Source organism: Carcharhinus amblyrhynchos, chromosome 13, assembly GCF_965287045.1.
Source record: "Carcharhinus amblyrhynchos chromosome 13, sCarAmb.v2.hapA, whole genome shotgun sequence".
Lineage (NCBI taxonomy): Eukaryota > Metazoa > Chordata > Chondrichthyes > Carcharhiniformes > Carcharhinidae > Carcharhinus > Carcharhinus amblyrhynchos.
The window spans coordinates 66,661,213-66,677,646 of NC_137336.1; the positions used below are offsets into that span (position 1 = coordinate 66,661,213).

Sequence of the window (16,434 nt, forward strand, 5' to 3'; positions counted from 1 at the left end):
CTGTGTCCCAGTGATTGGCTGATTGAACTACCTGGTTTCACACCAAATTTAAGGTGGTCGTTGAACTTGTAATGTGGCTCATTTACAGCTTGCTGGAAGTGAGGTAGGAAATATGTAGGAAACAGAAGGAACATGTTCAAGCCTTGCCTGTTTTTGAAGTAGCTGAAAGCTTGGTGACTGATATTTCCTCAATACTTTGGCCATGGCAGTATCTCAGTCAACTTGCCACCCAGTCTGCACTCTTTTCTCCTGTAGAACAAATTGTCCTGATCATTTGAAATTTTGGCATTCTTATCATTTGTCCTGATGAATGGAAGGCAAAATGCTTTGACAACAGGACTCTCTAACATTCAGATATTTATATGATTGATCCAGTTAAGTTTTTGATCAGTGATAACCCCCAGATGTTGGTGGTGAAGGAATCAGTGATGATGTCAATGGTCTGATGCTCGCTCTTGTTGGGGAACAGTAGTGCCTGGCACTTCAGCTGATAAATGGCTAAGTATCGTCACACAAGTCTGAATATTTTCATTGGCACAGATTGCTTCTGTATCTGAGGTGTTCGGACTGGACCAAAGTCTGTCGTTTCCCCTTCTGATGTAGGGAACGTCATTGATGAAGCAGCTGAAGATGTTTGAGCATAAGACACTATCCAGAAAAGCTTCATAGCTTGGAGCTGGGATGATTGATTGGCCTCCAGCAACCACAGTCATCTGTTATTCTGTTAAATGTTGAAATCAGTTTCACCTTGCACTTTTTTACCTATGTTTAAACCTGACTGTAATAAGGTAAGGAGCAGAGTGATACAGAGGAACCCAAACTGAATATTGAGCAAGCATGTTGTTGCTGAGTAAGTGCTATTTTTAGTACAGTCTTCCATCACTTTGCTGGTAATGTTAAATGATGGACAATAATTGCTACATTGAACTTGTTTTTTTTGTACCTGACCAGTTGATATGGCTGTTAGCTGGATTCTCAGAGTATCTGAATAAATTTCGATGTGGTGCTCGTTTAGTTCTGGTACCATGGATTGAAATAGCTCTGCTTCATTTTGTTGGAATTTAAAGCTGTTGAAGTGTTGAAAATGTTTGATTATAAAACTGCTTGCAACACAAGATTGCAGGAAACCTGTAGAAAACTATGTAATATGAATAGTTTTTTACTCATTCAAGGGTTATTGATGTTGCTGACATTGGCAGGGTTTATTGCCCTTGAGCAGGATATGATGGTCAATCAATGAAATCTGCGTGCTGAATATGTATGAAGAAATAAGGTACATAATTTGACCCAGTAATGAAGTAATGGCAATTTACAGGAATATGCAGGTTGTGGTGTTTCCATGTACCTGCAGCCCTTCTAGGTGCTAGAGGTATTCTGAGAATTTGACTCTCAGGTGATTGCTTTTCTGGTCTGTGTGTGAGCTCTACAATTATGGCACAATCTCCCAGATATTAACCAGGAGGATGTCTTTGTGAGGTTGAGTGGACTGAGTGTTCCTTTGTCATTCTAATTCCTCGGTTATGGTAGAGTTATTTGGCTGGTTTTATTATAGTTTTCCTTGGTTGATTAGTACAACTGAGTAGCTGCTGGGCCATTTCAGACAGCAACATTGCTATGGGTCCAGTGTGCCATACAAAATCACACTAAGCAAGGGCAGCAAAATGCCATCTGTAAAGACCATTAGTGAACCAGATTGGTTGGAAAAGCCTTTTCATGATTTTTTTTTTATTTCAAATTTATTTCAATTCCCCAGCCTCCTGATGGGTTTTGAATTCGTTACGGAAGTTACTTACAAGGGGCATCTTGACCAGTACATGAATAGGTTGGGAATAGAGGGATATGGTCCCCGGAAGGGTAGGGGGTTTTAGTTAAGTTGAGCAGCATGTGCAGCAGTTGTGCAGGCTTGGAGGGCCGCAGGGCCTGTTCCTGTGCTGTAATTTTCTTTATTCTTTGTTCATGCAAGATCACTTGTTCAGACATGTTGAATTAGTAGTTCAGGAAAATAACCACTATGCTGCTGTACCTATGCTTTAGGGTAGAGTGTCTACCTTTTGCAAAATGTTCCATTCAAGAAGACAGATGTCATCTGCTGGTGGCGATTGTCTGCTGTTTGGGGCCAGCTGCAGGTATTAAGGGCTAGGGTGCATTCTCAACACTGGCTTGCATGGAACTTTCCTTGAGCTCAGGAAAGTTTGTTAAATTGCAAATGCAATTTAACAAAAACTTGGGCATCCAACACAAATAGGAGAAAGTTGACATCTGTTGGAACCAGCCCAGTCAGAGTTGTTGCAGATGGGACCATATAAAAGCTTCTCGGGACTTAACTGCATCTGTTGAACAGATCTATTTATACTGTTCTCATTTTTCAGAAAATGCAAATTGTATCCCAAAATATATTGACTGCATTCAAATTTGTGCAGTTTTGCAGACTATTATGGTCTCAAAATGATGTGCATGTTGAAATCCTACTGTTGTGGTAGGAAACATAGTTCAATGATCACTAAAGTAACAAAGCAAAATACTGCAGATGCTGGAAATCAAAAATAAAAACAAACATAAAGTCAAAAAATAAAGAACTGGAGAAACCAGCAAGTCTGCAACATCTGTAGAGAGAGAAACCCTTTGAGCCCAATATGACTTCCATCAAGTGAAGGATCATTAAACTCAAAATTAACTATTTCTCCCTCCTCAGATGCTGCTAGGCAGAATTTTTTCCAGCACTTTGATTTTCATAGGTCATGTTGAGATTTTGCCTAAATGTATGTTATAGTAGGACGTGAGTCAACCTGTTGAGCCTCACCGTGTGTTCTGCTGCTGGAAAGTATGTTTCTTGATGTTGGAAGAGAAATGGACTGGCTCAGCTGTGCTGTCCTCATGGTCTCCTGGGTTTCATGTATAAAGAACTGTTGAGTTGTTCCCATGGGGCCGAGATACTGCTTTCAGATTACTATGTTGCTGCAATTGTTGGTTCTTCGGGCAAACAATCTATTGAGCATTGATTCTTTATCATACTGGCACAGAGATAAGTACCAGACAGCATAACTGTCAGTTCAGTTTGTGGGTATTGTGTTAGTTTATTACAGCATAAAACATTGAAATACTTAACACTGGGGTCACTATAGAGAGGAATTTAAAATAAATTTCTTGTCTGCTCTTTGTCATTAAACCACTTGTTTGATTTGAGGCTCTAGAATGGCTGTTTCCTCCAGTATTGTATGACGCATCTGATGTTCCGTTGATGATTCTTCCTCTGTCTGAAGGCATGGATTCTTGCTGTGCTCGAGGTCCATAGGTTTAGATAGTCCCCAGTGTTATTTTCAAATGTTAGCCAAGGTTCTGATATAAAAAGCTATGTTCGTGATGTTAGCTTTTGCTCAATGGGTAGTCTCTGAGGCAAGACACTGTTAGTCCAGAAACTTCACGTGATCTAAAGGCAACACGACAGCACAGTGGTTAGCATTGCTGCTTCTGAGCACTAGGAATCCAAGTTCAATTCCAGCCATGGGTGACTATCTCTGGAAATGGCTCAGTTTCCCAGTGTCTGGTGGGTTTCCTCTGGGTGCTGTGGTTTCCTCCTGCAGTCCAATGATGTGTGGGTAGTGGGATTAGGCTATGGGGATAGGTCTGGGTGGGATTGTGGTCGATGCAGACTCAACGGGCTGAATGGCCTCCTGCATTGTAGGGATTCTATGATGGACCTTATTACAGTAATCTTGTTTTTGTCTCCTTCCTCTGTGTGCCCCTCATCACTGGAAAATGTTAATCGGTTTTGTCTCATCTCACTTTTTAAATATTTCTATTAAATCAGCTGACATGGTCCTCCCTGTTCCAAGTAAAATGGCTTCAATGTTTCCAGTCTTTGTATTTTTACGCCGTCATTTGAGACACAACCTGAGTGAATCTGCCCTGTGCTTAGTATGGCCTCAACGTCCTTCGCATAGTCTGGAGTCCAAGACTGTACTGGTTTTCCTAATATTTCTTGAACATTGAAAGGTGGGTATTGCTGTCGAGTAATCTCTGCTGCAATGAAGCGTATATGTTTTATTTCACTGCCACTGCTAGCTTGAGCAATGTGACTAATTTCAGTCCCCACATTACCATCCCCATCAGAGAGCAACTATCAATCTATGCTGGAGAATGAATCTATCTTTTTGCTTTGTACATGATTCACCAATGGAGCCACTGAAGAGGCTTCAACCATTAATTTAAATTTGACAAAATGCTACCAGAGACTTGTGTTGCAGCTTTGAATGTATGTCCAATTTGACCTGTGATTCTTCAAAATTTGAAATGTGATTGTTAGCTTCCTGGTTGGGTCAGGATCATGGTATTCATTTAGTTTTTAAATTTTGGCACCTCCTTTCTCAAAGGCTTCATGACAGCTAAGTGCTCAAATCTGTATGGTTCCTAAGAACGTTTGGAAGAACAACTGTTAGCTATGTTTGTCAAGTGTCTACTGTGTCACAATGTGGCAGGATAGAATGTGATTCTGTGCTAGTGGTTACAGAACTGGACTGAACTGTGAATCTGCACAATGTGGAGACTTCAGTTGTACAAATTTCTTTCTTTTTAATTGAGCTGGTAGGTGAGCTTTCATCGTTGGTAAAATTACCCACGAGTTAGAGCCTGGAATGAAGTTCCTGAGAGGGCTATGGAGACTAGTTTAGTTGAGGTATTCAGAAGGGAATTGGATTGTGATCTGAAGAGAGAATGTGCAAGGTTTCAGGGATTAGGTAGGAATGGGACTCATAACGCTCTTTCAGAGAGCCATACAGACTTGATGAGCTGAATGTCTTCTGCACAGTAAAGATTGTGATTCTCCAGTTTCAGCCTTTATTTTTTTGCATCACAACATGTTACTGTATTAGTCATTTGCTAACAGGTGTGAAAAGATATTATGCCCAAGTGACCCTTGCTGCGAGTCAGATTTTGTTGGGCATCATCAGTTGGGTACATCGGCTTAAGTGTGTAGGAAGAATAGAAGCGCATGATTCTCAGCAAGGAATTGCACAGTTTCATTTAGTGAGAAGACCATTCCCCTTTTCAAAAATCTAGCATTGATGAAAATGCTTTCTGTCTTATTGCATCTCTGAATGCTTTTTGAAAACTTGACCTCAGGGCTGTTCATCATCTCAACCTGAACAGCAAGCGAAGATGGGCTATTCAACTGTCAAGAGAGTCAAAGATGACTGATCATTGAAATCCTGCATGTGAAACTCTACACGTGCTACCTTTGTATCAATCTATTAAGGCCATTGTGTAGTTTAGTGATCAAATCATGGGAAGGGTTATGACATAATAGAGTGGATACAGTGAAGGTTCATGACAAAATAAAAATTTTAACTTTGTGTAGTTTAACTTTAAAATTAATAAACTTTATTAAAGTTTATCCGTATCACAAGTAGGCTTACTTTAACACTAAAATGAAAATCCCCTAGTTGCCACACTCTGCCTGTTTGGGTACACCGAGGGAGAATTTAGCATGGCTGATGCACTTAACCAGCACATCGTTCAGACTGTGGGAGGAAACCCATGCAGACACTATATAGACAGTGACGGAAGCCAGGAATCAACCCTGAGAGGTAGCAGTGTTAACCACGGTGCCACCATGCTGCACCTGTAGAAATGTTGGAGAAATTGAGGCTGTTTTAATTAGAGTGGATTGTGATGAATTGATAGCAGTGTTTAAAATGGACTGTCTTCGAGATCTAGGACTGTGGACAAAGTTTAAAAACTTAAAGGATGACAGATTGAGGACAAAGAACAGATTAAATCTTTTGACCCATTGGGTTGTGTGACTCTGAAATGCACTGCCAAAGTCAATGGTTGAAGCAAAGGCCATGTTAATGTTTGAAAATAAGTTAGGTTGCTTAAAAGGTGGAATAAAGAGATATAAAAGAGAGGTGGGCACATGGGATTAAAATAATGCTGATGGGAGGGTGAACATTTACTAATTGGGCTTGCCTGTTGGATTTGCAATTTGTGTAATTTTAAAGTACTTTCAGTGGAGCTAACTAATAGCAGTACAAGAACATGGAATTTCGTTTCTCCCCAACTTGAGCAACTAAATTGGTGAGTAATAATAGTTCTTATAGTGGGTCGGATCTCAAACAATGACATGACAGAACAGCAATGAGAGAGCCTGGTGAACTAGTGCAGCAACAATAATCTGCCCCTCAATGTCAACAAAATGAAGGAGATTGTCATCGACTTCAGAAAGCATAAAGGAGAACATGCCCCTGTCTACATCAATGGGGACAAAATAGAAAGGGTCGAGAGCTTCAAGTTTTTAGGTGCAACATAGAAAGCATTCTTGTTGTTTCACAGCTTGGTATGTCTCCTGCTCTGTCCAAAACTGCAGAGTTGCAAAAGTCGTGAACGTAGCCCAATCCATCACAAAAACCAGCCTCCCATCCATTGACTCTCGACTCTTCCCACTGCCTCAGCAAAGCATAATTAAGCACCCCACGCACCCTGGACGTTCTCTCTTCCACCTCCTCCCTTCGGGAAAAAGGTACAGAAGGCTGAGGTCATGTACCAACCAATTCAAACAGCTTCTTCCCTGCTGCTGTCAGACTTTTGAATGGACTTAGCTTGCATTAAGTGGATTTTTCTCTACACCCCAGCTATGACTGTAACACTACAATCTGCACTCTCTTGTTTGCCTGTCTATGAATGGTATGCTTTGCCTGTATAGTGCACAAGGACCAATACTTTTCACTATTAATACATGTACCAATAATCAAATATTTTTTTAAAAGTTAACACATATAGAGCAGATATAAAATAATTCACCACGCTTGGATGAATGTTCTGATGAACTGTGTAACTAGGCCTGTAGAGGGCTTTAGTTTAAATAAGCGGAGGGATCTCTAGGGGAGATCTAAAGAAAGAATCTAGACGTTGCAGCGTGACATAGATAGGATGCAAGGCTGGGTGGAGAAGTGGCAGATGGACTTCAACCCAAATAAATGTGTAGTGGTCCATTTTGGCAGGTCAAATGGGATGAAGGGGTATAATACCAAGGGTATCTTAGCAGTGTAGAGGATCAGAAGGACCTTGGGGTCTGGGTCCATAGAACTCTTAGATTGGCCTCGCAGGTAGAGGATGTGGTTAAGAAGGCGTATGGTGTACTGGCCATAATCAAGGGATTAAGCTTAGGAGTCGGGAGATAATATTGAAGCTTTATAAGACCCTAGTCAGACCCCTCTTGGAATACTGTGCTCAGTTCTGGTTGCCTCATTACAGGAGGGATGTGGAAGCTATTGAGAGGATGCAGAGGAGATTTACAAGGATGTTGCCTGGATTGGGTGCCATGCCTTACAAGGATAGGTTGAGGGAGCTTGGCCTTTCTCCTTAAAGGCGAAGGATGAGAGGTGACCTGCTAGAAGTGTATAAGATGTTGAGAGATATAGGGTGGATTCTCAGGCTTTTTCCCAGGGCTGGAATGTTTGCTATGAGAGGACACAGGTTTAAGGTGCTGGGGAGTAGGTACAGAGGAGATGTCAGGGGTAAGTTTTTCACTGAGGGTGATGGGTGAGTGGAATCAGCTGCCGTTGGTGGTGGTGGAGGCAGATTCAATAGGGTCTTTTAAGAGACTTCTGGATGAGTACATGGGACTTAATAGAATTGAGGGTTATAGGTAAGCCTCGTATTTAGGGATATCATCGGTGCAAGTTGTGGGCCGAAGGGCTTGTTTGTGCTGTAGTTTTTGTATGTTCAATCGAGCTGGGTAGTAGTATGGACAATGATAACCAGTGTGACTGTAAAGGACAGAGTATACGAACTTGTCTGCTAGTGCAATGTTTGAAGGATGCTAGAATTAAAGTCTGTGTCTGAATGCATGCATTAACTAATGAATTGATAGCACATAAATATGATCTAATAGCCATTGGAGAGAAGTGATTGCAAACTGACCTGGGATGGGCCTGAATATTCAAGAACATATTTCAAATGATCAGGAAGAAAGGAGAAGGATGTGGAGTTGCTACTTTATTAAAGGATGAGATTAGTACAGTCCTAGAAATTTTCTTTGTTCAAAAAAGCAAGATGTTGAGTCAAATTGGCAAGGGATGATAAATAGCCAAGGAAAGAAGTCACTTGTGGGAATACCTCATGGATCTCTGAACAGTAACAATAGTGTCGGACATATTATTTATGAATAAGTGATTAAGTTTTTTAGAATGATACTTCAATAATGGATCATTTTTAATCTGAGAGATTGGACAAATAAAATTAGCAAAGGTAACTTGGAAGATCAGTTCATGGCATAGAGAACAATGCATTCTCGAGCCAAGCGAGCAGACTGTTTTATACTTGCAAATGTAACGAGACAGGGTTAATGATCTCATGCCCAAGAGACTCCTTTACTATGAGTGATCAAGACATGATAGAATTTATGTTTAGTTGAGGGTGGGTCTTGAGCGTTAATAATGGCAATTTACAAGCGTACGAAAACAGTTGGAGAAAGGGGACTGGAAAAATAGGTTAAAAGATATGATAGTTACAGACAGATGTTTGACGGGGTATTTCATAACTCAGCAAAATGTATTCCTTTGTGAATTTTCCTGTCTCTTTCTCAATTTGTGGTAACAAGTTGAACCTGACCTGTAGAGATCTACTGTATATAAAAACAGTGGCTGAATTGAAAAGAGGGGGAGACTGGAGAATTAATGCAAAGCAAGGATGTGACAAATGCTGAGCTGTATTTTGCATTTGTCTTCCCAATAAAAAGCACAAAAAATGTCAATAGTTAAAAATCAAGAGTGAAAAGGGGTGGATGAGCTTAAAAAGTATTGGAAAAACTTTTGGGACTAAAGGCTGATGAGGAAAGTGTTGGCTGTAGAGCTGGTGGATGCAGACAGTGACTAGTATTTATAATCTTCCAAGATTCCCTGGATTCAGCGGGGGTCCCAGTGGATTGGGAAATGGCAAATGTAACTCCACTATTCAAAAAAGGAGGGAGACAGAAAGCAAGAAACAAGTCAGCTAGCCTAAATCTGCCATTGGAAAAATGCTTGCATCTATGAGAGTTTGTAGCAGGATATTTAGAAAATCATAATATAATTGGACAGAATCAACATGGTTTTGTGAAAAGGAAATAATTTATTCGAGTTGTTAGAAGTAACAGGCAGGGTGAATAATGGACAACAAATGTAGTGTATGTGAATTTCCAAAATGCATTCAAAAAGGTGCTGTGTAAAAGGTGACTGCGCAAGAGCTCATGGTGTTGGATGTAACAAATTAGCATGGATGGTGGAATAGTTAACTAACAGGAATTAGGGTCAGGATACGTGGGTTGTTTTTGGATTGGCAAGCTGGAACTAGGAAGATACCACAGAGATCACTCCTGATGTCAACTCTTTATAATCTATACTAATGACATGAACGAAGGGCCTGAGTGTATGGTACCCAAATTTTCTGAGACAAAGATAGGTAGGAAAGCAAGTTGTGAAGAAGACACAGTTTGCAGTGGAATGTGGATGGTTAAATGGGCGAAAATCAGGCAGATGGTGTATAATGTGGGAAACTGTGCAGCAAGTGATTTGGGAGGCAGATGGAATGTTTGGCCTTTATTGCAAGGGGAATGGCAGTTAGGGGAGTGTTTGTTGCTGCAGCTGTCCAGGGCGTTAGTGAGACCACATCTGGAGTGCTGCAAATAGTTGTGGTCTCTTTAACTTCAGAAAGGTTATAATTGCAATGGAAGTTTTTCAGAAAAACCCCTGGAATGAAAGGGTTTTCTTGAGGAAAAGCTGGGCTGATACTCATTGGTGTTTAGAAGAATGAGATGATACTGAAACACCCAGATTCTTGGGTGACTGGACAGGGTGGATGCTGTGAGGGTGATTCTCCTTGAGGGGAGTCTGGAACATAAGAACATAAAAAATAGGAGCAGGAGTAGGCCATCTAGCCCTTCAAGCCTGCCCCGCCATTCAATAAGATCATGGCTGATCTGTTTTGGCTCAGTTCCACTTTCCCGCCCCCTCCCCATAACCCTTAATCCCCTTGCCTATCAAAAACCTATCAACCCGCGTCTTAAATATATTTAGCGAGGCAGCCTCCACCACTTCAACGGGCAGAGAATTCCAGAGATTCACCACCCTTTGAGTGAAGAAGTTCCTCCTCAACTCTGTTCTAAACCGCCCCCCCCCCCCTTTATCTTGAGGCTGTGCCCTCTAGTCCTAATGTCCTTTCTGCGTGGGAGGAGCCTTTCCACCTCTATCCTATCCATCCCATTCATCATCTTATGTCTCAGTGAGATCTCCCCTCATTCTTCTAAACTCTAACGAGTACAAGCCTAGTTTATTCAGCCTCTCCTCATAGTTCAACCCCCTCAACTTCGGTATCAGCCTAGTAAACCTCCTCTGCACTCCCTCCAAGGCCAAAATATCCTTGCATAAGTGCGGCGACCAAAACTGCACACAGTACTCCAGCTGCGACCTCACCAGTGCCCTGTACAGTTGCAGCAAGACCTCCTACTTTTGTATTCAATCCCCCTCGCTATGAAGGCCAGCATCCCATTCGCCTTCCTGACCACCTGCTGCACCTGCAGGCTGGGTTTTTGTGACTCATGCACAAGGACCCTGAGGTCCCTCTGCACAGTTGCATGCTGCAGTTTTTCGCCATGTAAGTAATAGTCCTTTCTGCCATTATTCCTACCAAAGTGGACCACCTCGCACTTGCCAACATTAAATTCCATTTGCCAGTTCCTGGCCCATTCACCCAGCCTATCTAGATCCTTCTGCAGACTTTCCACACCCTCTGCACAATTTGCCGTTCCACCAATCTTGGTGTCATCAGCAAATTTCAACACCATACACTCGGTTCCCTCCTCCAGATCATCTATATAAATGGTAAATAGCTGAGGCCCCAACACCGACCCCCTGGGGCACTCCACTAGTCACCAACCGCCAATCCGAATAGCACCCATTGACCCCTACTCTCTGCCTCCTATTTGACAGCCAATCCCCTATCCACGCTAACACCCTACCCCCATCTCCATGCCCTCTAACCTTCTGTAATAACCTCTTGTGCGGCACCTTATCAAACGCCTTCTGAAAATCAAGAAAGACCACATCCACCGGCTCTCCTCTATCCACCGCCCTAGACACCTCCTCATAGAACTCCAATAAATTTGTCAGACACGACTTCCCCTTAATGAAACCGTGCTGTGTCTGCTCTATCAAGCAATTCCCCTCAAGATGCCTCGCTATTTCCTCCTTGATGACAGATTCTAATATTTTACCTACAACAGACGTTAAACTAACCGGCCTATAATTCCCTGCCTTTTGCCTGCCACCCTTCTTAAACAACGGCGCAACATTAGCTGTTTTCCAATCTTCCGGCACTTCCCCGGAATCCAGCAATGTTTGGAAAATAATCACCAAGGCGTCCACTATCACCTCTGCCATTTCTTTCAGAACCCTTGGATGCATTTCATCCGGTCCTGGGGATCAGTCCCTCCAGTCTTTTGAGCACTGCCTCTCTAGTAACAATAATGTCATTCAGGCCCTCCACTCGTACCATCTTTCCATCACTCTCACCCAGCAAATTATTCACGTCCTCCTCTGTGAACACCGAGATTAAAAATAAGGGGCCTCCCATTTCACTCAGATGAGGAATTTTTTTCTCTCATAGTTAAGACTTTGGAATTTCTTCCCCATAGAGCAGTGAAGGCTGAATTATTGAATATATTCAAGGCACAAGTTTTTGACCCAGGAATCAAGTATATGGTGATGAGGAGGATGGGGTGGGTGTGGTGCACAATCAGTAAAGTGAAGTTGAGACCACAATCAGGTCAGTTGTGATCTTATCAAATGATTGAATGATTTGCTACTTCTGTTTTTGATCTTAACAAAGGAACAACTACATTATTGGTATGAGAAAAGAGGGGGAAGGTTCTGCTTTTTTTGTCAACGTTTTTCACTGCTGAAAAATACTGTTGGGTAGAATGATTTTGCTATGAACATGTGTTGACACCATTGTGGTTGATCATCCTGGAAAGTATCCCCTTAAATATTTTTCTATCACTTGTCTGTACCAGCTAACATCCTCATTTGTGGCATAGAGCACAGAATGTGAAGTGGCAGAGCCAACAGAATAACGGCTGCAACACAGAGCTAATTTGTTTGATCACTGCACAAAAAAGAAATCTTACATTTATTTGCAGCTTAAACAATTTTAAGACATCTTAAAGCACTCACAATCAATGAAGTACTTTGGAAACGTTATCACTATGAATATATGAATGTAGCAGCCTACTTGTTCCTAGCAAGATACAACAAAACAGCACTTATAATGACCAGATGGCATCCCATCCACAGCTTTAAACGTTGATTCTTTCCACCACGTGTCCACAGCGGCAGCAGATGCACTGTAGCAATTCAGCAAGGCTCCTTCAATAGCACCTTTTCAAATCCATGATTTCTACTGCCTAGAGTGATGAGGGCAGATGCACTTGGATACACTGCCACCCAAAGCTTCATGTCTGGTTACATGCCATTATGACATGGGACTATAGTGCTGTTCCTTCAATGTCTCTGCAACAAAGTTCTAGGACTCCCTTCCTAACTGCACTATGCCAGTGGTACCTATGCCAGTGGACTGCAGCAGTTCAAAAAGGTGGCTCATGGACACCATCTCGAGGGCTATTCGAGATGGGCGTTAAATTCTGACCCTTAAAGAATTTTTAAAATCTGTTGTTATGATGTTGACTGAGATGTGGAGGATGACCGCTGTGCTCTTTGAAATAGTGCTGTGTGATGTTTTAAATTTACTTGAGCACAGACTGAGCTTTGGCTTAATGTTTCAACTGAATGGCAGCATCTCTCCCTCCATATCTACGTAGCCTAAATTCTTGAGATCCTGTTCTCGAGTTTGACCTGAACCCACAACCTCTTGACTCAGAGGAAAGACTTACTACCAAGAGCTACCACTCGGAGTACAGTAAAATGGTTTTGTTTAGTGGCGCTTTCAAGTTTCTCTTTGAAAATAGGTTATGCTTCCCACTATTCCTGTGTTCCTCCATCTCAACAGGATGAAGGCCCTATTTTACCCAATAACCACGTGTACATGACCGGCAGTCAGAAACAGGAGCCCTAAGTTGTGCCAGTGTAACCTATGATTTTGGATATTCAGTACTTATTTTAAAGTCATGTGATTCTCATGCTGTTTGGGTTTGTTGTTAGCAAGAACTGCTTCACAGCTAGCACCATAAAGTTGGTGAGAACTGATAAATTCTTCAGGCCATACAAGTTAATATTTGTGTTTTGGTCTCTATAACAGATTCTTCAGAGTTAAATTATGAAGATGTTTGTCGGGTTTCATTTGAATTTTTTTGTTCATGGATTGTTGGTGACATTGACAGACTTAAATTTATTGCCTATCCTTGATTATCCAAGGTGATGACGAGCTACTGCCTTGAAATGCAGCACTCCATGCGAAGGGGGTAACCCTGCAATGCTGTTAGGTGGGATGTTAAGTGTGACGTGGGGAACTTGCAGATGGTAGTGTTTCCATGCACCTGCTGCCCTAAGTGTACTGGATGGTAGAAGTTGCAGATTTGAGGTACCATTTGAAGAATCATTGAATTGCTGCAGTTCACTTTATTGAGCATGCACACTGCAGCTAAAGAATGATTAAAGAATGAATGTATGTTTAAGGGTGGTTAATTGGTTAGGCCCATTGTCCTAGATAGTGTTGAGTTTTTGGAACTTTGCACATTCAGGAGAGTGGCGGGTGTTTCATCGCACACTTGACTAGTGCTTTGCAGATGGTGGACAAGTCTGGAGGTGAATCACTTGCCTTGAAATGCCAATCTTCTGACCTGCTTTTGGAACCACAGTAGTTTTGTGACTGGTTGAGCCAAATTTCTGATCATGGGATCTCCCAAGATGTCAGTGGATGTCATATGGTATTGCAATACCATATGAACATCAGGAGATGTCCATAGCCAAGTATTTAGTGATGCAAATATTCTCTTCCACCGAGCCTGAATGTTGTCTATGTCTTGCTGCATGTGGACACAAACCACTTGATTACTTGTTGCAAATGGAACTGAACGTTACCATCTTTGACATGCATCTTCCATATTCAAGAATGTTTCTGTCCTTTCAGTATTACTGACATCTTGTGGTTTCTTTAGGAATGGCACCAGTATGATTTCGCTCATCATTCCTCCCAAAGACCAGATCTCACGAGTAGCAAAGATGTTGGCGGATGAATTTGGTACTGCCTCAAACATCAAATCTCGGGTGAACCGTCTGTCTGTGTTGGGGGCCATTACATCTGTGCAGCAGCGTCTTAAACTATACAATAAAGGTCAGTCTTTTCTCCATTTTTCACAATTTCCTTGGGGTTGATGTATGATTCTTTCTTGATTTTCAGAAGGCATTTGACAAGGTACCTCGAGGGTTATTGCAGAAGGTCAGGGGACATGGAGTTGGGGGTAGGGTGTTAGCGTGGATAGAGGACTGGTTGTTAAATAAGAGGCAGAGAGTGGGGGTCAATGGGTGCTATTCGGATTGGCGGTTGGTGACTAGTGGAGTGCCCCAGGGGTCGGTGCTGGGGCCTCAGCTATTTACCATTTATATAGATGATCTGGAGGAGGGAACCGAGTGTATGGTGTCGAAATTTGCTGATGACACCAAGATTGGTGGAACGGCAAATTGCGCGGAGGGTGTGGAGAGTCTGCAGAAGGATCTAGATAGGCTGGGCGAATGGGCCAGGAACTGGCAAATGGAATTTAATGTTGGCAAGTGCGAGGTGGTCCACTTTGGTAGGAATAATGGTAGGAAGGATTATTACTTACGTGGAGAAAAACTGCAGCAGGCGACGGTGCAGAGGGACCTCGGGGTCCTCGTGCATGAGTCGCAAAAACCCAGCTTGCAGGTGCAGCAGGTGGTCAGGAAGGCTAATGGGATGCTGGCCTTCATAGCGAGGGGGATTGAATATAAAAGTAGGAGGTCTTGCTGCGGCTGTATAGGGCATTGGTGAGGCTGCAGCTGGAGTACTGTGTGCAGTTTTGGGCACCGTACTTATGCAAGGATATTTTGGCCCTGGAGGGAGTGCAGAGGAGGTTTACTAGGCTGATACCAGAGTTGAGGGGGTTGAGCTATGAGGAGAGGCTGAATAAACTAGGCTTGTACTCGTTAGAGTTTAGAAGAATGAGGGGAGATCTCATTGAGACGTATAAGATGATGAATGGGATGGATAGGATAGAGGTGGAGAGACTCTTCCCACTCAAAGGACAGTAGGACTAGGGGGCACAGCCTCAAGATAAAGGGGGGGCGGTTTAGAACAGAGTTGAGGAAGAATTTCTTCACTCAAAGGGTGGTGAATCTCTGGAATTCTCTGCCCGTTGAAGTGGTGGAGGCTACCTCGCTAAATATTTTTAAGACGCGGGTTGATGGGTTTTTGATAAGAGAGGGGATTAAGGGTTATGGGAAGAGGGCGGGAATGTGGAACTGAGCCACGACAGATCAGCCATGATCTTATTGAATGGCGGGGCAGGCTCGAAGGGCCAGATGGCCTACTCCTGCTCCTAGTTCTTATGTTCTTATGTATTTTTTTTGTGGTGAATGGACACATTAAAGTCACTTTGTGTTGAAAAATTATTTTCAGTCTCCCTCCTCTTGGCTTCGTGGGTGAAGCGTAACTGACCTGGTACATTGACTGAGCTTCACGTGATCTTGTCATTTAACTGGCAGGAACAAAAATCAGTCAGCATTCCTAGCCTGATTGTTATTCAGTGGAAAGTCCAAATTAATGACCATGATTCAACCATACAGATTAAGTTTAGAATAAACAGACAGAAGTAAATTATGGTTCAAGCCAGCAAGGAAGCAGTGCGTGATGGCGAATAGATTAACAAATTAGAAACTGGACATAGGTAGGTGGACTGGAAGAAGTACAGACCCAGCAAGGAATAAGCCCAGAAAAACACAAGGAATTGGGAGACGAGCTGAATCATGGAGAAAAAGAAACGGTGGAGCTAGGTGTAAAAAAAAATTGACCTGGTTTTGTAACGCAACAGCTTACAATAATTGAAGGAAAAAAAACTAGTGTTTTGATAAAACATTTCCTCCTGTCTTAAATCCTTATTGTGATTGTACGTCTGAATACATTGTAATCTAAACTACGCAAAGCATTAAACAATGTCACAGTGCCACTAAGATCTTATGGCACGTCAAAATTTAATGACAACACCGTCCAAGATTGTTTTTAAAAGCGATTCAGTGAACCTAATGAATGTTTGTGTTCATATTGTGTCCATTTGAATTGAGAAAATGTCCAGAAATACATCTGTGAATTTAGTTATGCAGTCTAATAAAGCATGAGACAACTCTCAAATTAATAAATCTGGTGTAAAAATTACAAGTTGCCCTCCCAGTTTATCCATCTTATAAAAGCAGGACAAAGTATAGTGCTTAAAAA

At 42.2% G+C, this 16,434-nt stretch overlaps 1 protein-coding gene across 1 annotated transcript in view; it reads left to right on the forward strand.

Annotated features, from left to right (window-relative positions):
* The window catches only part of LOC145351960 (eukaryotic peptide chain release factor subunit 1), a 57,400-nt gene that overhangs the window by 20,517 nt on the left and 20,449 nt on the right, over positions 1-16,434 (forward strand). The window contains exon 2 of the mRNA XM_080201794.1: positions 14,144-14,319. Coding sequence (XP_080057920.1) covers positions 14,144-14,319 — 176 coding nt within the window. The remainder of the gene's footprint in view (positions 1-14,143; positions 14,320-16,434) is intronic.